At 40.1% G+C, this 25,340-nt stretch overlaps 1 protein-coding gene across 1 annotated transcript in view; it reads left to right on the top strand.

Moving 5' to 3' along the window:
- Nucleotides 1–3,988: 3,988 nt before the first annotated feature.
- Nucleotides 3,989–25,340, top strand: part of eml3 (EMAP like 3) — a 40,687-nt gene continuing 19,335 nt past the window's right edge. Inside the window, exons 1-7 of the mRNA XM_061709465.1 lie at nucleotides 3,989–4,157; nucleotides 5,558–5,672; nucleotides 14,760–14,870; nucleotides 18,289–18,317; nucleotides 19,508–19,543; nucleotides 22,579–22,699; nucleotides 23,728–23,877. Of these exons, the coding sequence (XP_061565449.1) occupies nucleotides 4,031–4,157; nucleotides 5,558–5,672; nucleotides 14,760–14,870; nucleotides 18,289–18,317; nucleotides 19,508–19,543; nucleotides 22,579–22,699; nucleotides 23,728–23,877 (689 nt within the window). The 5' untranslated portion in view covers nucleotides 3,989–4,030. The remainder of the gene's footprint in view (nucleotides 4,158–5,557; nucleotides 5,673–14,759; nucleotides 14,871–18,288; nucleotides 18,318–19,507; nucleotides 19,544–22,578; nucleotides 22,700–23,727; nucleotides 23,878–25,340) is intronic.

Genomic DNA, 25,340 nt, shown 5'->3' with positions numbered 1-25,340 from the left:
CACTGTTTCACAAATGCACATCCGCCCCTTTAATCTGATTGGTTTATGAGTAAATCGTCCCCCACGTGGGGTGCGCTCTTATGATTGGCTGAAACAAAGGAAGATATCTGATTGGTTGCAGATCCTTCCGTGTTAAAAAAAACGTATTTGTGGATCGAGTCACGTCAGGGGAGTCTCAAAAGTCACACGCAAATCCAGCGCAGCTCACAGACAAAAAAACGCTTGTAAATCAAGTTATATTTGTGTGTGCATCAAAAATACATTTGTGTATCTTTTCCTACGCACGTGTGAATTGTTCTGTGCATTTGTGAAACTTGTCCTGTGCATTTGAGAATCGGTGTGTGCATTTGTGAATTTTGTCCTGTGCATTTGTGAAACGGTGTGTGCATTTCCGAATTATGAGACTGTTCTATCTCCATAGATGAGTGGCATGAAATAATGACACCGCATGAGTCCCACGACTTGGGGTAGGAACCCAAACTGACAACACCAAAGCTTCATATTACCTGGTAAAGCAGTGTTGTTGTTGTTTTCTGGAGGCCATCTACAGTATCTTGCCAAGATTGTTCCAGAAGCTTGGTGTCCTGGAGGTCTGCGTTGTACCACTGCCTGACAAAGGAAATATAGGGCGAAAAGCATGCCTTTTAGGCGCTGTTTCCATTGAACAGTGTTTCTGAGATAGGTGTGATATAAGTCACATCTCAGTGGTATCAAATAATTTTGAACTCCCACGTTAACACAGTAGCTCTACGGTGTAATGACCCCATAATATCAACCACATTGGCAGTACAGATGTTGTGAATTTAACAGGGATCAAATTCCTCAGCTGCTTCCAAAACACTAAGTTACTCATGATTTTGGCTTGTAAATGGCAAAAATGAGCATGCAAGCCTGACTCTCATAGGAAAGCAATTATATGTCCAGATATGCAGTTGTGTGTGTGTGTGTGTGCGCGTGTGTTTTTTTCTGCTTATGTAGATCCAGTTACACTTGATTATTGAAAAAGGACACTGTTGTAATCTGCTAAAATGTCTGTGTTGGGAGGAGTTACGTGGTACGCTCGCCCGAGATGGCCGTGTAGGTGAAGACGGAGATCGCTTTTTCCCCAAATCCCCATAACATTTAAATTTAAGTCGTAGTTCTGATTGCATTTTGATATCAGACAATTTTGGGAGTTGAGATGAGTCAGAGTCATTATTTTACTCCAAACCAGCCTCTTAATTCTCGGGGGAAGCAAGTACAGGACTCCCTGGTAACGCCACAGTCAAAAATGGCAGAGACACCTGTTACATCCAAGAGCCCACCGAAAAAGAACGTGGCAGCTGAATTGACCAGCATCCGAACTATCCTCGAGTTCCTGGCTAAAGACATGAAAGAGGTGGAAAATGGTATCGAGTCTCTGAACGAAACTGTTAACAACCTCGGCGGTAGGATCACAGAAGCCCAAGTGAGAATCTCCAGGTTGGAAGATGAGGAAGCTAAGGCTAACCCAGTTCTGAAAAACAGGGTGAAGCAGAACCAGCGGCTACAGGATAAACTGACTGCACCGGAGGGATTTTCTCGACGCAAAAACATCAGATTATCTGGTATCAGAGTTGGAACTGAGGGCCGGGATTTGGAAGGATTTTTGAAGACTCTGACTACGTTTACATGCAGTCAAAATTGGAGTTATTGCTAATATTCCGGTTACTGAAATATTCGGAATATTCCATTTACATGGTAATTAATCATTTGGGATATCTGGATCAAACCAGCGACGCACGGAGAACGTCATGACGTAATTACTGTCATTTCCGCTTCTTCTTCCTGTATCCAAATTCAAAACAAATGCTGCTTCGTGCAACTTTTCTCTCACCTTCTTGTTAATCTTCTATCCCGGTACTTTCTACCGTCTACAAATGCAGAAATGTTCATATCCTTCATTACATTTATGAAGTGATTAGTCTCCTCCTGGTCTTGGTTTCTCCGTGTTTATAAGAACTTCCTGGACTCAAAAGACCAGGATTCCTTGTGAACAGAACAAGTGCAGAAAACAGATTCCTGTTCCGTTTGATGGGGATATTCCGTTTGGCGTTTACATGACCCAATATTCAGGTTTTAAAAGGAGTAACCCAGGGCTCATATTGGGGTTTTTAAAAACCAGAATATGAGCAAATTCGGGTTATTCAAAGTGGTTATTGGTGTTTACATGGCCGTGCAAATTCGGGTTATTGCCAATATTCAGGTTTTAAAAGGGTTATTGACTGCATGGCAACGAAGTCTCTGTTTGAACACTTGTTAGACAACATATTCAGACATCATAATGAAAAACAAACTGTACAGACTAGCAGTGAGGGTGGAGGGGGAGGGAGGAGTTCCCAACACGGGCCACCTAAGCCAGCGCCACAGCGTCCTGGTGCAGCATCAACCTGGCATGCTGTATTACCAGGGGTGATACATGTATGGGAGGAGCACTTTAATATTAAAAAAATGTTGAGTAGATTGAGATTTCTTTGTGTTCTTCACCATCTTCATGAAAACAAAGATTGTGCATAGCTATGTAGACAGATTTTTAAACAATCCCTTTTGGATCTTGGACTGTTTTCCTGGCGTAAGCTGCTGCTTGCTCTACTTTCAATCTTACCTCATGAGAGTTTTAACGTTAGTGACTAAGTAGCCAGACTAAGCAAGTCTGGGCCTGTCAAGAGTGTGATTCGTTACTGTTTCCGAAGACTTCTAGTAGGAATGTTTCTCTGGAACAGGTATTTCATCATCATTGAAATTGTTCCAATTTATCTTCAACGACTTGATTTACTGGATTTTCTTTTTTGCACTTGTGCAACAGTTGTTCACAATAGTAATTGATGTACAGTACAGTAAGAAGACACATTATCTAACATCTTTTACGACAGCACATACTTGCATTGCTGTGTCCTGAATTATGGTTTACAAACTTACCTGCATTTTAAACAGTCCTCCGTAAACTGGAGAGGAGACTGCTATCAGTGTGGCTTTTGTGTCAGATAATAGTCCCAGTACACAGTTAGGGAAAATGCAAGTCTTTCAGTAGAATCATCTCATCATGCCTTCTTTCCTGAGAATGGTTAAATGCCAACAACTGGAGAGCAGGAGCAAGCAGTTGTTTAAATTAATTAATCTTCCCCGCCTTCATTATTTAAAATGTACTTGCCCAGTTTCCTCAATTTGGACAAATCCATTGTAAATAATGTTTCATGGTGTTCATGGAAAGTTGTTTGAATGCCAAAATCTACTAGCTTTAATTTGTACTATTTCCACTGATAAAACTGAAAAGGGCACAAAGAATGCAAATTGTTCCCTAAAAGTGATAACTCCTATTACTTTATATTTTAAGTTGCTTTCATATTATGCAAAGCTATTTGGTATTAATATTAATGGGTAGCATGTGGTGGTTAGCCCCCTGCTGGGGCCTGTGAAGTTTGCATAGTTTTCTGATGCCTACATAGACTTTTTCTGGGTACTTTAACATCCCTCAGCCCCAAAACCTCCAAGTAAGTTTAATTGGTGATCCTGAATTGATCATGGCTATGAGTGAGTGGGCATTGTGGTTTGTCTCAGTGCAACTGGGATGCAGTCAAAATCCTCTCCTTGTGATGGACTGATAACCTCTTAAAGGGTATACCACACCTTTCTAGCTGGATCAGTCCCCCAACCCACTCTGGACAGTGACTGGGAATTCTTTTTTTATTCTTTGAAAAGAGGTTGATGAGAATCTTGACACAATTTGATTGGCCTTTTTTCCACATCTTTGTTTTAAGTGTATCTTAGATGCTCCTTCCCAATTCCCAATTCGGGTTTTTAAAAACCCGAATATGAGCATATTCGGGTTTTAAAAGGGTTACTGATGCATGGAAACGCAGTCACAGTTGAATCCAGGCTGAGTATGATTTATTCAGTTTAGATTCTTAACAATATTGTCTCTTCTCTGAGCCTCATTTGTCCTGACCCTTCTGTCCTGCATGTAGATGACGTGTCAGCAGACAGCACGGATTACCCGGACCGGGCTTCCACCATGGAGCTCCGTCTGCAGGCGCAGGAGGATGAGATCACGCTGCTGAAGTCCTCGCTGGCCGACGCTCTCCGCAGGATCCGCCTGCACGACCAGCTCCTCCCACTACTGAAGCAGCAGCTGATCGCCGGTAGGGGTTTATGTTTGAGTTTTCCAGAGTACACCGGTATAGTGCTACCTGTAAATATAAGTACTTACTCATTTTCTTCTTCCGGCTCTCGGTGAAGGCGGACGCTTTTCTGCTCCCTCTCCCTCCCTATCTGCCCTGCTGCTGCTTTTTGTCCTGTATTGTCTTTTTAGAGCCTCTTTTTTTCACATCCTCCGAAACTCTGTACAATCATGGAATTGGTTAACTGGTCTCTCAGCACAATTGACCAAATTTTTGCGACGAGAAGTCAGGGGACAAGGGAGCCCTCTTGCCCCGATGGGACATTTTTTGCCGGATACATTATGGACTCCTGGAAGCATTGGATGATCCTCTGCCTGTCGATCCTGTCCGTCGAGGACGTGGAAGATGCCTTCATAATTGGATTAATGATAACAGGATTTCTGCTTTTTGGAGCTGGTGGATTCCTGGTATATCGACAAATGCGGAAGTCGACGACAGCTGTTCTGGCCCTTTCAGAGCTGCCCGACGTGGATGAGGGGATAAGCTCTGGACCAACACTCAGACTCTAACGCTGGGAGAGCTAAATCGCAAGCTGGATGCGATTCTCGAGCAGAATCGCAGGCTAGCGGCGGTCTTTGAGCTCATTGGCAAGATGGAAAAGACCTTGGAGAAATTGGAAGCTCGGCTTGGCGGGAATTGACCACAAATTCGTCTGTTTGGAGTCGCCATTGATGAACCAGAAACTTAAGGCAGACGGAAAATTACTGGAATCCGCCTGTTTTTTTCAATAAAATTGTTGACTCTATAATCTGACCCTCGACAGAGCAGCTTGGCCGGCTGCTCCAGTCACAATCTCCCTGGTGGAATCAAAAGAAGACGCTCCCCCCCCCACTAACCCTCCCACTTCCCAGGACATCTGTGGACCTGTTTCAGAACTGTACCGAGCCGTCTGATAACATCAAGGACATTGGCTGAGGAGCAGCTCTGGGGCAAAGTTCACAGACTTACCGCTCACACACACTTGCTGATAACCACACCTCCCTCATTCTCAACGCCTTCCCCGGCTCCAGCTCCCCTCTTATCAGCCCCCCAAACACAGTCTCCAGGTTCGAGCGCCACGAAGCCGCGGCGCTAACTTGGATGCACCATGCCGGGACCCCCCCCAGTAACCCTCCCCCCACACCCACATGCAAGTCTTCGTGATGATGTTATGTTGCTTTTATGTGCTGAGGTGTTTTTGCACCTTGACACTGCGTATTTATACACAATGTGAAGATCCTTTTTTTCCTCCCCTATCCCAGTGTTACCCTTGGAAAACAGGCGCATTATAAACATCTATGTCGCTGCCGGTGTATCTGAAGTCAAATACATTGTTTTTCTAAACTGCCAAATAAACCTGTTTCTGATTTTGATCTCCTCAGTGAATCCAAGTGCTGCCAGGGTGTTGAACCAAGTGTGTTGTTCGGATGATTGGACCAGCGGTGGAAAACACTCTGCCAACCCACCCATGGATGGGATTCGTAACCCTGCCACTAGGTGAATAAAATTAAAGCCAAAACATCCACACTGTGCATGACAATCAGGGAGCATCTTGCCATTATTTTAGGCACCGTTATGAGCAGACTAGAGCTGTTAAATCTACAAATTCAGTTGAAAATACAGTTACTATCTAGAAATAATTGTAGCAGTTAGTGCTGGGCGGTATACCGGTTCATACCGAATACCGGTGTTTATTTTTCTTATGATATGAATTTTTCATATACCGTAATACCGGTGAGTAGCGCACACAACGTTGGGAGCGCCGCGCGGCGCAACGTAGCGCCGCCGGACCCTGTTTGTGTGGGGACTGTTTAGCCAGTGAACAGTGAGCAGAGCCGGCAGGGAAAAGTCAACAGTGCAGCGCGTCCGCGTGTAACCTAAATCTACCATGGTCTCGGCGTTAGGGCTTGGCCAAGTGAGGCTTTATAAATATATGGGCTTTATAAATTTATTAAATATATGAGCGCGGAGTCGCCGAGGAGCGCGAGCCGGGAGCACAGTCAGTCGCGCTGTGAAGCCTGATTTATGGTTCCGCGTTAAATCGACGCGGGGCTTTCGCCGTAGGTGACGTAACCCACGGCGTAGTTACTGCGTTGGTGTAACGCGGAACCATAAATCAGGCTTAAACCACACCTGCAGCCCGTCAGGAAAAGGTTAAAATAGCGGGGCTGCCAGTTGTTGATTTGCTGGTTCGTTTTCTTAACTCTGTGAGCTTTATTGGTTTGTTTGTTAGTTTGCTGGTGTTTTTTTTTCTCTCTGGGATTTTTGAGTAATTTATGAAGAAGTTCTGAGTTACGTGTCAGCAGTACTCGAGTTGAGGGGGGATGAGGGGTGATGTGATGGCACCCCCCCCCCCTGAAATAAAAACGATCCAAATCATCCCCCCCTGAAATAAAAACGGTCCAAATCATCCCCCCCTGAAATAAAAACGATCCAAATTATCCCCCCTGTAAAACTGCCATCCCCCATTTCCATCCCTTATGTCATTTCATCAATGAATGTGGTTTTACTGCTATTTCAACATTTAGAGTCATCACCAGAACAATAACACCAGAAAAATAACTTATTTGACAATTTTCACCTGTTTCAAGTAAATTTTCACTTGAAATAAGTAGGAAAATCTGCCAGTGGGACAAGATTTAGCTTCTTATTACAAGCAAAAAAATCTTGTTCCACTGGCAGATTTTTCTACTTATTTCAAGTGAAAATCTACTTGAAACAGACTGATTTATTGCTTGTGTAGTTGAAAAATACATGAGAACAGGACCTTGAAAAAAATAATCGCATTGTAAACGGCATCAATTTGTGAGGCCATGCAAACCTGTATTTATACTAGTGTGGACATTAATGTTTTTCTACAATATTTCGTCCTCATTACAGTAAAATAGGCCATTCTAAGTCAATTTACTGCAGCAATTCCTTTCCAAATCATTAGAAAATGTGGTTAACACCCAGTTGTGCATGAAAAAAAAAAAATACCGTGATATACCGTGAAACCGATATAATTTTGAAAAATACCGTGATATAAATTTTTGGTCATACCGCCCAGCACTAGTAGCAGTATTATCGATGCATCGTGCACTGTTGTTTGTGAGTACACTACCCTGTTAAAGTACAAATATGCTTGAAATATCTTTTGTTTTTACATAAAGTAGCCTTGATGATACTGAAACGCCACAAAGTAAGATGACATGGGGTCCAGGTGAGAGATGTGATGTCTGTGACTTCCACAAGCAGCTACTTTTAGCTGTTGGCTCTCCAGGCAACACGTCTGGATTAACTGTGTTTACTCTGATCTTAGAAAGTATGGCAGTGATGACGTTGGCATCACGTCTGCCTTTGTATTGATGAGGAACTTTGTCAGGGCTTTATTGAAAACGTAAAATTGGTGTTTTTGTTTTTTCTGACACTATTTTATGTTAATTATTCAAATTAACTTGATCAAAATCAAAGCAGTTTTGCAAAACGTTGGGATATTGTTGCATAAAAGCACACGGAAAAGTGTGCATCGTTTTTTGAAAACCACTTTAGCAATTAATCCTTTTTAAAGATAACAGTAGAAGGTATCACTGCAATAAGATCTCAGAAGAGATGGAATCAGGCTTGAATAATTATATTTTGTCAATAACTAAACAGTACGTCAAGTGATAGACTATCTTTAAGGTGCGCTCTGTCACTGTGAACATAACATGGGATCTGATTGGGATATTGGTCATGCACAGCTAGAGTTGGGCATCATATCTTTATCATTGCATATGAATGATAATGAGAGGCATTTCTAGCCTTATTTTACCTTATGTATAACCATGTGTTTCCAGCAGATATTGTCTCATCATATAGAGGGTTTGCATTGACGTCACTTCCCCACTGGACCAGAGCCCTTACTCTCACTGAGTGGCAAAAACAGCTGCAACTAGTGGAGAAGACGGAATAACAGCCGATTATCGGCTTAAATTAAAGGCAGTTGGACTTGACAGTACAGTTACCCCAAGGACCAATGGTCCATAGACATTAATATTTGGTACAGTTACCATGAACCAGTGGTCCATGGACATTAATATTTGGTACAGTTACCAAGAACCAGTGGTCCATGGACATTAATATTTGGTACAGTTACCCCAAGGACCAATGGTCCATGGACATTAATATTTGGTACAGTTACCATGAACCAGTGGTCCATGGACATTAATATTTGGTACAGTTACCAAGAACCAGTGGTCCATGGACATTAATATTTGGTACAGTTACCAAGAACCAGTGGTCCATGGACATTAATATTTGGTACCGTTACCAAGAACCAGTGGTCCATGGACATTAATATTTGTTACAGTTACCCCAAGAACCAGTGGTCCATGGACATTAATATTTGGTACAGTTACCCCAAGAACCAGTGGTCCATGGACATTAATATTTGGTACAGTTACCCCAAGAACCAGTGGTCCATGGACATTAATATTTGGTACAGTTACCCCAAGAACCAGTGGTCCATGGATATTAATATTTGGTACAGTTACCCCAAGAATCAGTGGTCCATGGACATTAATATTTGGTACAGTTACCAAGAACCAGTGGTCCATGGACATTAATATTTGGTACAGTTACCAAGAACCAGTGGTCCATGGACATTAATATTTGACCATGAATCCAGTTTCCTGATATTTATATGTACTTAATTTCTACGCCGGGGAAATACACGAAGCAAAGCTTGAAGGTTTACAAAAGTCTTGACGCTTGGTCCGACTTCAAGGCAGGATTTGTTGTAGGAATTAAAGTGATGAGGACACCAAACTTTATGATTTGACCGTTTAACGTTAGGTACCCAACATTACCTGATACAAAATGGGAACCGCAAATCCACGTTTCGGTGTCTGGAATCCAGTTGTTTCTGTGAATTGCAGCGATCCATTTGTCTCTATTAAGCTTATTTTTCGGCAGTCTGTAAAACGATAACTCTGATTTCTTGCTAAATCTATGAGTACAGTCGATCGCACAACAGCTCTTTCCCATTTTAGATGTTTTCCAGTTGCTCAAACTGAAAGTTTACGCTGCCACTCAGTCTTTCTGCCACTCAGTGGGCGTAACCCGCTGTGAAGTCGCATCTGTGACGTCATGCGTATTCCCTCTATACAGTTATAATCCTCCTATATGACTGGTCTGTGTTGTTTTCAACCTTTTTAATCATGTCTAGCCAACTGTCTGACAGCATTGTGAACAGCGCTAAAAGCCACAAAGGACATATAATGTCCAAGGACCTTCAAATCAAACCCACGACAATGGACACATCCACTCAGACAGAGGACATCCTATTATTAGAAGACGCCGGGCAGAACAAGGTCCGTCTCTCCCAACGGGCCCTCAGCCTGAACCTGGAGGACGCCCTTCCTCCAGGGGAAAATCAGGCCAGTCGCCACCGCGTCCCCTGCATGGAGGAGGAAGATGAGGACCAGGACGATGATGACGGAGAAGGAGGAGGAGGGGAGAGAGAAAAGGAACTGAGTTGGAGCTCGTCAGTGGAGCAGCCGATCCAGCCGACCACAGTCAGATCCCTCCAGAGGGACGACTTCCAGGACGGAATCTGCTCCGTAGAGGAGCCGGGCTCTGCCCCGGCCTCTCTCAGAACCGCAGAGCAGAACCTTAGCTCACGCTCCGGGTCCCTGTCCCCCATCCAGGAAGGACAGAAGAAGCTGTGCGTAATCGTCCTTCACTGCCCATGGGCAGGAATATGTGCCACTAGAAAAACTGAATTTGCAATCATTTATATTTGAATTTGAATTGCTCAACTTGAATAATTGCGTTAACCCTTGTACTGTCTTTGGGTCAAAATGACCCAATTCTTCTATCCTTCTTTCCTCCTGCTCTCTCCTTCCTTCTTCCTTTCCTCTTTTCCTCCTTTTTTACCCTCCTTTACTCCTTTTTCTTCCTACTTCCCTTCCGTCATTCGTTCCTTTATTACCTTCTTTGCTTTTCCTTCCTTCTTTCCTTATTTTCTCCATTCCTTCCTTCTTCCCTTCCTTCCTTCTTTCCTTTTCTCCATTCCTTCCTCCCTCCCTTCTTTCCTTTTCTCCCTTCTTTCCTTTCTTTCTCCCTTCCTTCCATCTTTTCTCCCTTCTTTCCTCCCTTCCATCTTTTCTCCCTTCCTTACTCCCTCTCCATCTTCCTTCCTTCCTTCCTTCCTTCCTTCCTTCCTTCCTTCCTTCCTTCCTTCCTTCCTTCCTTCCTTCCTTCCTTCCTTCCTTCCTTCCTTTCTTCCTTCCTTCCTTCCTTCCTTCCTTCCTTCCTTCCTTCCTTCCTTCCTTCCTTCCTTTTCTCCTTTCTTCCTTCCTTCCATCTTTTCTCCCTTCCTCCCCACCATCTTTTCTCCCTTCCTTACTCCCTTTCCTACTTCCTTCCTTCTTTTCTCCTTTCTTCCTTCCTTCCTTCCTTCCATCTTTTCTCCCTTCCTCCGTTCCATCTTTTCTCCCTTCCTTACTCCCTTTCCTACTTCCTTCCTTCTTTTCTCCTTTCTTCCTTACTTCCTTCTTTCCTTCATTCCTTCTTTTCTCCCTTCACCCTCCCTTGACCCAAAGACAGCACAAGGGTTAAAAAACTGAATCTGAATCACATAATGTGAATTTGTATTGTTTAATTTGAATCATTGCATTGAAAATCTGAATAGCATAATTTGAAATTGAATTTATTAGTTTGAATTCAATTGAAATTGAATTGCAAGAACTGAATTTAAATTGTGAGAACTGAATGTGAAAGTATAAAGAGAGTTGAATTTTCAGTGAGGATCAAATACAGTTTCAGAACAATTGAATTCAATTTCATAATGTGAAATTCAGTTTCAAGTTTATAGAAATTCAGTTCCAAACTAATACATTCAATTTCAAATCATGCTATTCAGATTCAGTTTTTCAATGCAATGATTCAAATTAAACAATACAAATTCAAATAATGTGATTCAGATTCAGTTTTTTAATGCAATGATTTAAGTTGAGCAATTCAAATATAAATTATTCAAATTCAGTTTCTAGTGGCACATATTTCTGCCCATAACTGCCCCTATCTGCTTAAACAATCATCAATCTGATTGATTGCATGGCTTTTAAGAATGAATCAACTAACACTTTTTCAGTTCAGTCTCTGCAAACTCCAACTGTCCTACATATCCCTTTGTGAAATGTTTAGCCTTAGGTTTCCAGGGTGTAATTTGGGCGTATTATGGGCACCAAACCAGAGACTCCCCTCTGGTTCTGGCTTGTTTTCGTAGTCACTGATGACTGTTGGTGCTCTCTTTTTCATGGGGTATGTACAAATGTATTTCAGTAGTTGCACACAATGGTGTCTCTCATTCAACCATCATGCATGACATTTCTATACTTAGTTTGACTTTACACAGAGATTTGAGGTGAGTGGAAAATGTTGATGTCAGAGCAATTAAGTACAGCATGCCATGCAAAAAAGCCAACCATAAAGCATAGTGCTTTCAGTTATAGATTCACTCTTTCTTCAAAAATGAGATGATGAAGATATACAGAATTTACACAGTGCCAAACAGCATCTTCCATTCAGCTAAGATTTTTATGTATTTATTTATTTGGTGTGGGTTTATGCTAATCTTCTAATCACTTCAAATGTGTTTTAGTAGTAGTTTTGGAAGAATCTTTCCAAAACTGCTTTTCAGATGTCTGCTTGACATGCATGATTCTTTTAAATTTATTCTATATTCTGTATGTGCACACTGCTTAACACTTGACATTTCACTTAGTATTTTGTTTGAGAGAAGTTGCAAGTTCACAATCAGTTGACTTTCAAACTGTCATATACAATTACTAATCTCTGGATGTCAGGTTTAGTTCCCCTGATTTGTTTCCCTCACTTCCTTTTTGTTGAAACAATTAAAACCTCAAACACACGGGACATATTTGGCAATGTCCCCACTGTACATCTGTATCTGCAGCAACAATGTGTGTGTCCAGTTTTACATACACTGTACACTCAAACACACAGACTACATTTAAAAATCAAATTAACAGGAAGTAAATGGGTAAGTAAGCATATAAATCAAAATAAAACGAATAAATGGAGAAGAAAGGGGGCTCTTATTGTAGATTAATTGAATTTACGAGTTGTAAAAAGGCCTTCCAACTGAAACATTGCATTGCCTCATGTGAGTGCTGCTGTACGATCTCTTGTGTGGTGACCTCGGGTTCCTTGGAAGGCGCCCACAAATAAAATTTATTATTATTATTATTATTATTAGTGCTGTCAGGCGATTAAAAAAATAATCTAATTAATTAGAGGATTTATAATTAATTAATCAGATTAATCGCATTTTAACCCTTGTACTGTCTTTGGGTCAAAATGACCTAATTCTCCTGTCCTTGTTTCCTCCTGCTCTTTCCTTCCTTCCTTCCTTCCTTCCTTCCTTCCTTCCTTCCTTCCTTCCTTCCTTCCTTCCTTCCTTCCTTCCTTCCTTCCTTCCTTCCTTCCTTCCTTCCTTCCTTCCTTCTTTTTTCCCTTCCTTCCTTCTTTCCTCCTGCTCTCTCCTTCCTTCTTCCCTTCCTCTTTCCTTCCTTCCTTCCTTCCTTCCTTCCTTCCTTCCTTCCTTTTTTTCCTTCCTTCCTTCTTTTTTCCCCTGCTTCCTTCTTTCCTCCTGCTCTCTCCTTCCTTCTTACCTTCATCTTTTCTCCCTTCCTTCCTTCCTTCCTTCCTTCCTTGTTTTCTTCCTTCCTTCCTTCCTTCCTTCCTTCCTTCCTTCCTTCCTTCCTTCCTTCCTTCCTTCCTTCGTTCCTCCCTTCCTTATTTTCTCCCTTCCTTCCATCCTTCTTTTTCTCCCTTCCTTCTTTCTTTCCTTCTTTTCATTCTTCCTTCCTTCTTTCATCCCTTCTTCTCTTCCTCCTTCCTTGACCTGAAGACAGCACAAGGATTAATCTGATATCTGCTAAAGGTCCCCAAATAAAGAATTAGAATTCTAGGACATTACAAAATTGCAGTGGATCACTAATCAATTGAATACACTAAGAAGAGAAGGTGGAAGGTACTGTAGCTACATAGCTCGCCTGCCACTGAGTAGTCTGAAACTGTTTCTATGTTTTGCTGCACAGCAAAAAGGCTTATCTTCAGCAAAATATTTGACCAAAATCTTGCTACTGAGTGTCTGGAGGAAGTAATGCTTGTCCTTTCATAAGAAAACATGTCCTGTTGGAATTGTTCGTTGGCTCCGCAATACTTGCAAGACCTGATAGTACCTTATGTTCCTGACAGAGCTCTCTGTTCTCAGAGTGCAGGTTTACTCGTAGTTTATTTAGAGATTTAGAGATGAAAAAAGAAAATGTGTAGGTTTTATTTTAAACAACTGATGTCGATGGGTAATTGTAATAATGGTCAGGTAAAAAAGCAGTGTCTAAGAGTGGTTTAACCTAGAGGACCAAGGCCGGTCATGACCGTGTCAGCAAATGTATGGGGAAATGAAATGTTAAAAACCAATTGTGAGACCTCACATCCCTGTTCTAGCAGAACCACATTTGTGCTTAATGTAAAGTCTTGCAAGCATACCGTTGTCAGTACTCGAGTTGTAAAAAAAAAAAAAAATCAGGGGGGGTGGTGGATTTTATCATATGGGTACAGATAATTTGTGCTGATTACAAATAATATAATATATTACAAATAATAGCAGTGACCAAAACAGCTGCAGAAATACTGCAGGAATGACATAGCAGCAGTTAAATGCAGCCTTCTGTAAGCTTTAAATATCCACTGGACTTACATCAAATACATCAAAACACAACAATAAAAAACACTTTTCTGAACTTATCAATATGACTCTGTCCTTCACAGGATAAGTAACATGGATCACTGCAAAAACTCACAATCTTAACAAGAATATTTGTCTTATTTCTAGTTAAAATGTCTCATTTTAGTAAAAAAAAATCTCATTACCCTTAAAACAAGACTCATCACTGGAAAAAACAACAATTTTCACCTGTTTCAAGTAGATTTTCACTTGAAATAAGTAGAAAAATCTGCCAGTGGAACAAGATTTTTTTGCTTGTAATGAGAAGATAAATCTTGTCCCACTGGCAGATTTTTCTACTTATTTCAAGTGAAAATGTACTTGAAACAGGTGAAAATTGTCAAATAAGTTATTTTTCTGGTGATGACTCTAAATGTTGAAATATATAATTTAATTATTGACATACATATTATCATTATAAAAGTGATCCTGCATACTACAGTCCCATGTATCATTAGCAGCCTATAGACAATACTATAATATACTATACATCACGTACACACACACACACACACACACACACACACACACACACACACACATATTTGATAACAGCAATAATAGTAACAGTTAAAATACACAACATTTTTGCTGCTCGTCCAAATAACCCAACATCAGCATCTGTAAGCATCTATAATTCAGCTTAATTTAAAGCCACACAGATGCATGCACGCTCTTGCTTCTCTGTCCTACGTGCATGTCCTGATTACTGATTTTGATCTGTTCCATGTATGTGGCATGATTCTGTCTGTCTGTGTGAGTTTCACATGTGTGAGGACTAAGTGTTGTATCTCGTGGGGCTCTAGGGTTCGCAGGAACAGTGAGAAACTGAGTAACCCAGAGAGGCAGAGAAAACTTCTGGACAAGAAGGCAGCGTCTTCGGCCAACCTGCTGGCCCGCTCCCCCAGCCTGGAGAAGTGAGCTACGCTGCCTCATTTACACTTCTCACACAGATTACTTAGTTTTTTGTTTTTTTTTAAACATGTCTTTATTAGATTTGCAAATAAAAATAAACGCTTTGCAAATAAAATAAACGCTGCAAATAAAAACAAACGCTGCTGCAAATAAAAGAAACGCTGCAAATACAAAGAAACCCCGCTGCAAATAAAATAAAAAAACGCAAATAAAAAAGCCACAACGGAAGTGAATTACTGGGGACTATTTTTGCTGATGCACCGGTGTTGCACATTAAAAATTACACGTAGCGACGTTGAACACTAACCTTTTCACTTATTTTCTCGTTCGTTGTTCTTCTTATTCCTCGCTCTTCTTATTTATTCCTTTTCACTTACGTCCTCTTCGTCTTCTTCTTCTCCTCTCACGTAAAAAACACCGGTGCATCAGCAAAAATAGTCCCCGGTAATTCACTTCCGTTGTGGCTTTTTTATTTGCGTCGTTTTTTTTTATATTTGCAGCCGCGTTTATTTTATTTGCAGTGGGGTTTCTTTATATTTGCAGCGTTTATTTTATTTGTAAAGCGTTTATTTTATTTACAGCAGCGTTTATTTTTATTTGCAGCATTTATTTTATTTGCAGCAGCATTTCTTTTATTTGCAGCGGCATTTGTTTCTGTTTGCAGCGTTACTTTTATTTTCAGCAATGGCGGGTCTCGGCCACCGTAGAATACACAACAATACAGAAACCCCATTTGGCAGTACAACGCAAAAACACAACCAAAAACAAGACAAGGGCAAGGACATTAAAAAGAAAGGAAACACATTAACAAAATGAAAACAAGCTCGTAACAGAAATCATAATAACAATAACAAACTAAATAGAAAAAATAAATAAATAAAATATTTTCGTATTCGGCATAATTAAAATGTAAGTATTTATGGCCTGTAAGTATAAATTATCTCCACGATGCCTCATCCGATAATATATTTCTTCTACAAATCCATCATTATTCCACAAATAGAGCAGTTTTCGAAATTTTTTTGGTTTTCTAGAATTCATTTGCCGATTTTATTTCTTTGTAGACGTTCGTTTATTTTTATTAACTGACTACTATTATATATTTTCGCAGGAAAAATATCACTGCTAAAAAAGATGATAGAAGATATTTATTCGGAGAATTTCAGTTATGAATACGAGGATAGTGACAAAGTAAAACAGTTAAAAGAAGTGCTGACTTTTTCGGCACACTGGCGTAAATATCCGCGCCAATTTTTAAAAATAAATACACTTAATTGTACTGGAAAAATCTCTAAATCACAAAGAAACACTCTCGGATGTAATAAGAAAGATTTTGCTTTTAATTAAATTTCCTATAAAAAAGTGAAATATAAAAAAAACATACTTGTTTCTGTTTATCTTTGTAAAATGATATTAAAAGTATTTTACATAATTTGAAAAAAAATGAGAAATTTCAAGAAAAGATCCTGAAGAAATATATTTTACATAATTAAAGTGTAAACAGAGTGCATATTTCCTTTTAAAATTAACTAAACTGATATTGGATTAGATAACAATAGTAAAAAAAAGAATTAGAAAAAAAGATTTTCGCACCATTTTTGTTATTTTGAGCCCGCAAGAAAAAAATTTGTCAAATCCGGCCCGTCAAACAAAATGAGTTTGACACCCCTGGTTTAGAGGAAGCGGGGCGGAAATAATTAGTGAGATATACTGCGTCACCATCCTCCAAAACGTTTGGATTTCTTTACATTCCCATAGACAGTGATATAAAGTACCCTGATAATCATTGCATTTATAGCAGAGGTCAGGGATATGAGGATCAAATCTATTTAATTTTACAGGAGTGATGTATAATCTCATTATCCAGTTGTACTGTATTAAGCGCAGTCGAGTGTTAACGGTTTGAGATTGCGCCTTCAAGCATATAATGCCCCATTCATCTATTGAGATTTCCTCATTTAAGTCTTGTATCCAGTCCTGTCTCTTCACAGCTTACTTTTCCCTCTGACTGCTGCAGCCTCACTCATAATAGTTTACCCATATAAATTACTACAAAATTCTAATCCAGTGAAAATCCTCACATCTGCATGTCATATGATACTGCAGTGATGGATAATTGATAGTGATAACCAGTACTCGAGTTGTAAAAAAACATCAGGGGGGATGGTGGATTTGATCATATGGGGACAGATAATTTGTGCTGATTACAAATAATATACTATATTACAAATAATAGCAGTGACCAAAACACCTGCAGAAATACTGCAGGAATGACATAGCAGCAGTTAAATGCAGCCTTCTGTAAGCTTTAAATATCCACTGGGCTTACATCAAATACATCAAAACACAACAATAAAAAACACTTTTCTGAACTTATCAATATGACTCTGTCCTTCACAGGATAAGTAACATGGATCACTGCAAAAACTCAAAATCTTAACAAGAATATTTGTCTTATTTCTAGTTAAAATGTCTCATTTTAGTAAAAAAAATCTCATTACACTTAAAACAAGACTCATCACTGGAAAAAACAACAATTTTCACCTGTTTCAAGTAGATTTTCACTTGAAATAAGTAGAAAAATCTGCCAGTGGAACAAGATTTTTTTTGCTTGTAATAAGAAGATAAATCTTGTCCCACTGACAGATTTTTCTACTTATTTCAAGTGAAAATGTACTTGAAACAGGTGAAAATTGTCATATTTTTCTGGTTATGACTCTAAATGTTGAAATAGCAGTAAAACCACATTCATTGATGAAATAACATAAGGGATGGAAAGGGGGGATGGTAGTTTTACAGGGGGGATGATTTGGACCGTTTTTATTTCAGGGGGGGATGATTTGGACCGTTTTTATTTCAGGGGGGGATGATTTGGACCGTTTTTATTTCAGGGGGGGTGATTTGGACCGTTTTTATTTCAGGGGGGGATGATTTGGACCGTTTTTATTTCAGGGGGGGATGATTTGGACCGTTTTTATTTCAGGGGAGATGATTTGGACCGTTTTTATTTCAGGGGGGGATGATTTGGACCGTTTTTATTTCAGGGGGGATGATTTGGACCGTTTTTATTTCAGGGGGGATGATTTGGACCGTTTTTATTTCAGGGGGGGATGATTTGGACCGTTTTTATTTCAGGGGGGATGATTTGGACCGTTTTTATTTCAGGGGGGGATGATTTGGACCGTTTTTATTTCAGGGGGGGATGATTTGGACCGTTTTTATTTCAGGGGAGATGATTTGGACCGTTTTTATTTCAGGGGGGGATGATTTGGACCGTTTTTATTTCAGGGGAGATGATTTGGACCGTTTTTATTTCAGGGGGGGATGCCGTTCCCCCTCATCCCCCCTCAACTCCAGTTCTAATGATATGTATGCATGAAGTGTCCTGTCTGTCTCACATGGTGTACTGTGTCCCCACAGCCGTGCTAAAGAGCTGGTTCCCACTGCAGGTAAGTTCACTAAACTCACTTTTGGTCTGGTTATTCTGTGTGTGGTCATGTCATATGTCTCAATCAGAAACAGCAAGAATTGTTCATATAATTGTCAGCCCTTATAATTATATATTTATTGCAGATGCCAAACCTCTTGAAATAAAATCAGAACTTCTGCAATTTGATGTTTTGGCGTTTGTTTTTCTTGTTTAAATTTATCGCTGAAACTCCATTTAAACATATCTTTTAAGTTAACCCTTTTTTTAGTATCAAGAGAATATACAGGACTGTCTCAGAAAATTAGAATATTGTAATTTTCTGTAATGCAATTACAAAAACAAAAATGTCATACATTCTGGATTCATTACAAATCAACTGAAATATTACAAGTCTTTTATTATTTTAATATTGCTGATTATGGTTTACAGTTTAAGAAAACTCAAATATCCTATCTCAAAAAATTAGAATATTCTGGGAATCTTAATCTTCACTCCTTCACTCCTTCATCAAGATTTTATTAAATAAGATAAAACCATCGTCTAGTCCAGTGGTCTGCAACCCAAAATGTTGAACCAAAAACACAAAAAACAAATATGTCTGGAGCCGCAAAAAATGAAAAGTCTTGTATAAGCCTTAGAATGAAGGCAAATGGCGAAAGGTGAAATGTCGAGAAAACAGTCAAAATGTCGAGAAAACAGTCAAAATTTAGAGAAAAAAGTCAAAATTTAGAGAAAAAAGTCAAAATTTAGAGAAAAAAGTCAAAATGTCGAGCAAAAAGTCAAAATGTCAAGATTAATGTTGAAGTACAATCTCGAGAAAAATGTCGAAATGTTGAGAAAAAAATCCAAATTTTGAGGAAAAAAGTCAAAATGTCGAGAAAAAAGTCGAAATGTTGAGATTAAAAAGGAAGAAAAAAGAGGAAAAAAAGAAGGAAAAGAAAAAAAGAAGAAAAAAGAAAAAAAGAAAAAAAAGAGGAAAAAGAAGGAAAAAAAAGGTCAAACATTTTTGAAAAAGCTCCAGGAGCCACTAGGGCGGCGCTAAAGAGCCGCATGCGGCTCTAGAGCCGTGGGTTGCCGACCCCTGGTCTAGTCCAACCTAAACAAAATTCTTGGGGTTTCCTAAAGTTAAAGTGAGGCCAACTATGAGTGGAATAAGCTTTTATTTAAAGCATGTTGTCTGGCTAACATTGTGCTTTTCTCCACACGCAGCATCTCCTGGCTCAAGAAGAGGAACTTACAGCCAAGGTAGAGCTCTGATTAAACTCCTTTATGTCCCTACATGATAGAATAGAGTTAGTACTTTTCATTCAGTCTTGGGCTATCGTGACTCTAAAGCTGACCAGTATCACTTTAAGGAGTGACATTAGTTGACTTAGAGATATGGATGATGATAAGGTTTCTCTGTCTGAAAGATATTGCACATTGTCTGCCAGAACTTTGACGAAATAATTTTATAAGGCAGTTGAGTTGATAAAATGTTTTTGATTATATTTATATTTTTCATTATATTTATCTTTAACCATGGTTTTGGGATGGCCTTGTACAGCAGCTCCACCATTTTGATCCATGATTTCAACTTCTACTAATACCACGAACTACCATAACATGAGATATATACAGACAAATAAAGATGATTATTATTATTATTATTAATAATAATAATAATAATAATAATAATAATAATAATAATAATAATAATAAAAGCTACTTGTATCATAATGGGGCAACATGGATTGCTGTTTTAGAGGGAATAAAAAAAACTATAAATTGTATGAAAAAAAGATCTGATGGAGATGTTGAAACTGTTTACTGTCCCAGTATTATGAATGTTTGATCATTGGGTCTGCAAACGTTTCGGCACAGCTCCACTTACAGTAATTACAGTTTTTCACAATTGTTTAAACACATTTCCTGATAGACTACCTCACTTTCTCAAAACTCTAAACACAAATTACAAAACTCACACACAAAATGCAAAATCCTACACTTCTCTTGCAAAAGCACACTCTACCCTCAAAACAGTGTTAACTCTTCACTAAATGGTATTTCCTTCTCAAATGCCAAACACATACATCATTTGAGTAGACATTTCTAAGCACCCACTGAACACTGATGTGCAGAATGGAAGACTCTATAGTATGAATAGAAAACACTATATGAATGTCTCAGTGTACACCTTCAGCTGTTGGATGTAATATATCACCATATCGTATTCTTATGTATAGGCTACTCAAATAGAAAACAACACAATTCTTTACTGTAACAACAAATAATATTTTACAGTATTTGGACTCAAAATGTGCAGTCGTCTGGACATCACAGCAAGCTGTGGATGAAAACTTGACAGAAAATAGAAACAGAACAAAAGTATTAGGCTGCATCCTGCCTTTCATCCCTGGCTGGCCACAGGACCTCATCCACGTCGCAGGCGATGTTCTCCCTGGCCAAGCAGCGGGGGAACAATCTCCTACAATGCTGCATGAAGCCTTGACAGGCCTCAGCAGTGACATGGCCACATGCGTCCTCCATGGCCTGCAGCAGTGGGATCCGTGTCTGAGGATTTCTCTCATATACCTTCCATCACCAGGCAGAGAAAAACTCCTCAAGTGGGTTGAGGAAGGGAGAGTATGGAGGGAGATATAGGACATTGTTGAGGAATTTACCAAACCATTTCAGAAGAACGCTTTGTGGTATTATGAGTTTTATTCAGCCGGCGGTGAGCGAATCTACACAGACCAGAGTCTGGTTGATATGCCGACCCAGATTGATTTGGCCACAGGGTTTTTATACAAAAGTTCAATCAACAAAGACAGGAATAAACCAGCCCAGTGAGAGACAGTCAGAGGTGTGATCTTTCAGTTTTGGGACTACCCCTGAGTAGTCAGGAAGTCCATATATGGTCTTCGTCTCTGCAGGGGCTGGAAGTCAAATCCACTCCCCCGGTGCCTGTCTCGGCAGGGATGCAAGACGCCGGAACTTGCGTGACAATGTCTTGAGCATTGAATGAGACTGGCGCTGCCTGCAAGTCCTCGTCCCGGCAGGGGTCCTCAGGAGCTGGAACTTGCATGACAATGTCTTGAGCGGGGTATGAGGCTGGAGCAATCTGCAAGGCGTCGTTGTCCCTGCTGGATGGACCCTGAACCACTCACGGACCAGAGCAGCCCGGTGGAAACTGACATTGTCCCAGATAACGAACCTGACCCCCTCTGTGTCCTCCATCTGGTCTGGCTGGACAATGTAGAGCTGGTCCAGGAATGCTAGAAGAAGTGCAGTGTTGCAGGGGCCAAGGGTGGCCTGGTGATGGAGGACGCCGTGGTGATTGATGGCAGCACACATTGTTATGTTCCCTCCACGTTGGCCAGGGACCTCTGTGATGGCACGCTGGCCGATGATATTCCTCCCTCGGTGCCTTCTTTTTACAAGGTTGAACCCCGCTTCATCAATGAATATGAATTCAATGGCAAATTGCTGATTGCATATTGCACAACAGCCTTTGGAGTTTAGAAATGTGATTGACTGTGTGTTCTGTGTGAACAGCAAGAGAGGGAATTCAGGAAGAGTGTGCAGGATATTGGGAATTGTGTGTAGTGTTGTGAGAAATGGTGTGGTATGGAATGGGAATTTGAGTCTAGAGCAGTAAATGTGCTTGGAGTTCAGCAGGATTGGTTCAGCCACCTGAAACATGAGTTTCAGGTTGTGCACATTGTGTCTGATGTTCCAATAAATGTGTTTAAACAATTGTGAAAAACTGTATTACATCCAGCAGCTGAAGGTGTAACACTGAACATACACATGCAGGATTCTACTGAGGCATTCATTCATTCATTCATTCATTCATTCATTCATTCATTCATTCATTTATTCATTCATCTAGTGTTTTCCATTCAAACTATAGTGTCTTCCATTCTGCACATCAGTGTTCAGTGGGTGCTTAGAAATGTCTACTCAAATGATGTATGTGTTTGGCATTTGAGAAGGAAATACCATTTAGTGAAGAGTTAACACTGTTTTGAGGGCAGAGTGTGCTTTTGCAAGAGAAGTGTAGGATTTTACATTTTGTGTGTGAGTTTTGTAATTTTTGTTTAGAGTTTTGAGAAAGTGAGGTAGTCTATCAGGAAATGTGTTTAAACAATTGTGAAAAACTGTAAACAACAGAGAAACAAAAACAGTTTGAAGTGCAGAAAGCTTAACAGATTTTTTTTTATGGCGCAATACCCCAACAAATCTTTTTCCGTACTCTTTTGTCTTCTGATACATATTGTGCTGTGTTTGTTTTTCAGGACACTCAATCAAAATGTTCATCCGTGGTCGACCCATCACCATGTACATCCCGTCTAACATCCAGAACTACGAGGACCTGAAGATGGAGCCCCCGTCTGAGAGGCTGGACCTGGACTGGGTGTATCCTTAAACTACGTTAGCACACGTTAGCACATGTTAGCACACGTTAGCACACACACACATGCTCATAGTTATTATAGTGTTTGATTCAGTTTGTTAACCCTTGGACTGTCTTCAGGCCAAGGAAGGAGGGAGGAAGGAAGGAAGGAAGGAAGGAAGGAAGGAAGGAAGGAAGGAAGGAAGGAAGGAAGGAAGGAAGGAAGGAAGGAAGGAAGGAAGGAAGGAAGGAAGGAAGGAAGGAAGGAAGGAAGGGAGAAAAGGAAAGAAGGGAGGGAGGAAGGAATGGAGAAAAGGAAAGAAGGAAGGGAGGGAAGAAGGAAGGAATGGATAAAATAAGGAAAGAAGGAAGGAAAAGCAAAGAAGGTAATAAAGGAACGAATGACGAAAGGGAGGTAGGAAGAAAAAGGAGTAAAGGAGGGTAAAAAAGGAGGAAAAGAGGAAAGGAAGAAATAAGGAGAAAATAAGGAAGGAGGGGAGAAAAGAAGAAAATAAGGAAGGAAGGAAGGAAGGAAAGAAGGAAGGAAGGAAGGAAGGGAGAAAAGGAGAAAAGAAGGAAGGAAGGAAGGAAGGGAGAAAAGAAGGAAAGAAGGAAGGAAGGGAGAAAAGAAGGAAGGAAAGAAGGAAGGAAGGAAGGAAGGAAGGGAAAAAGAAGGAAGGAAGGGAGAAAATAAGGAAGGGAGAAAAGAAGGAAGAAAGGAAAGGAGAAAACAAGGAAAGAATGTACGAGGGGAGAAAGAAAGGAAGGAAGGGAGAAAAGAAGGGAGGAAAGAAGGAAGGGAGGGAGAAAAGAGGAAGGGAGAAGGAAGGAGAGAGCAGGAGGAAAAAGAACAGGAGAATGAGGTCATTTTGACCCAAAGACAGTACCAGGTTAAAGTGTGACCAGGTAAATCTAGTCTCAAACTTCCTCGTACACGTCTAAATACAACATGTTTGAAATATGTTAAATTGAACTGACTGTACAAATAGGATGGAGAGTTTCCCACTTGTTCTCCGTGTGACTTGTCTCTTAACCTTAACTGTGACTGTAGCTATGGTTACCGGGGACGGGACTGCCGGGCCAACCTGTACTTCCTTCCCACTGGCGAGGCTGTGTATTTCATCGCTTGTGTCATCGTGCTCTATCACATCAAGAACCGCACACAACGTCACTATCACAAACACACGGACTGTGTTCGCTGGTCAGTGGAGCAGAATCACTGGATCATTCAAATCAGGAACTACACTTACCAGTCTAGCTAGCTCATGTGTTTCAGGAGGTCACGGCTAACCCTGGTACTGTCTTTGGGTCAAAGTGACCCAATTCTCCTGTCCTTCTTTCCTCCTGCTCTCTCCTTCCTTCTCCCCTCCTCTTTTCCTCCTTTTTTACCCTCCTTTACTCCGTTTTCTTCCTACCTCCCTTCCGTCATTCGTTCCTTTATTACTTTCTTTGCTTTTCCTTCCTTCTTCCCTTATTTTATCCATTCCTTCCTTCTTCCCTTCTTTCCTTTTCTCCTTTCTTTCCTTTCTTTCTCCCTTCCTTCCATCTTTTCTCCCTTCCTTACTCCCTTTCCTACTTCCTTCCTTCTTTTCTCCTTTCTTCCTTACGTCCTTCTGTCCTTCCTTCCATCTTTTCTCCCTTCCTTACTCCCTTTCCTACTTCCTTCCTTCTTTTCTCCCTTCCTTACTCCCTTTCCTACTTCCTTCCATCTTTTCTCCCTTCCTTACTCCCTTTCCTACTTCCTTCCTTCTTTTCTCCTTTCTTCCTTACGCCCTTCTTTCCTCCCTTCCATCTTTTCTCCCTTCCTTACTCCCTTCCTTACTTCCTTCTTTCCTTCATTCCTTCTTTTCTCCCTTCACCTTCCCTTGACCCAAAGACAGCACAAGGGTTAAAAAGATATATCATTTCAAAGCATCAATTCATGCAAATAAACTCAGTATCAATCTGTTTATTTGTGTAGCACCAATTCACAAGAGAAGTTGTCTCAACAAGTTCAATAGTCCAATTAAGAACAGTCAGATTCTGTCATTAAAATCACAGCTCTGATACTCAGGATCAAGGTTCTTTTTCTAAATGATGTGGAAGCTCCTACAACATTCACTTTAAAAAGAATATAAGTCTCCTGCAGTTAAAGCAAAGTCAGCATTTATTCTCAGTCTCTTGATTTTATCTATAATGCAGAGCTAAAGAATTAACACCCAAATGTATCTTGGTGTCTAAGCACAGTAGGCCTGTGTGGAAAAACATCGATTTTCTGATTCTAAATCGATTCTCATATTAATTCCAAAAAATCGATTCGTATGTCTAAAGATCGATTTTTTTTTTTTTTTTTTTCATCATTACATTACAAATTTTGGTATTTTTTTTTGTTTATGCCCAAAAAAGGAGTGTTTTGTTGGACACAAGAATAACTGGTGCCATGTTTTTGCCTTTAAATATTTTTAAAGGTATGAAAACATTAAAGTTTTCAGTTATAATTGCATAAATTGTCTATATTTCATTACTTTATATACTGTCTTGGGGTTACATTTGCATAAAATGCTAAAAAACCAAATTCCCAAAAATTTTAAACCGAAATAGACCGAAAATGGAAAAAATAAAAACGGAATGTGGGAAAAAATGAAACCGATTTCATCCGTCTCTGTTTCCTCCCTGGATCTGTTT

This window comes from Cololabis saira, chromosome 20 (genome assembly GCF_033807715.1).
Source record: "Cololabis saira isolate AMF1-May2022 chromosome 20, fColSai1.1, whole genome shotgun sequence".
NCBI lineage: Eukaryota > Metazoa > Chordata > Actinopteri > Beloniformes > Belonidae > Cololabis > Cololabis saira.
Note: the sequence above shows the minus strand (reverse complement) of the source record. Positions and strands in the feature narration are given on the sequence as shown.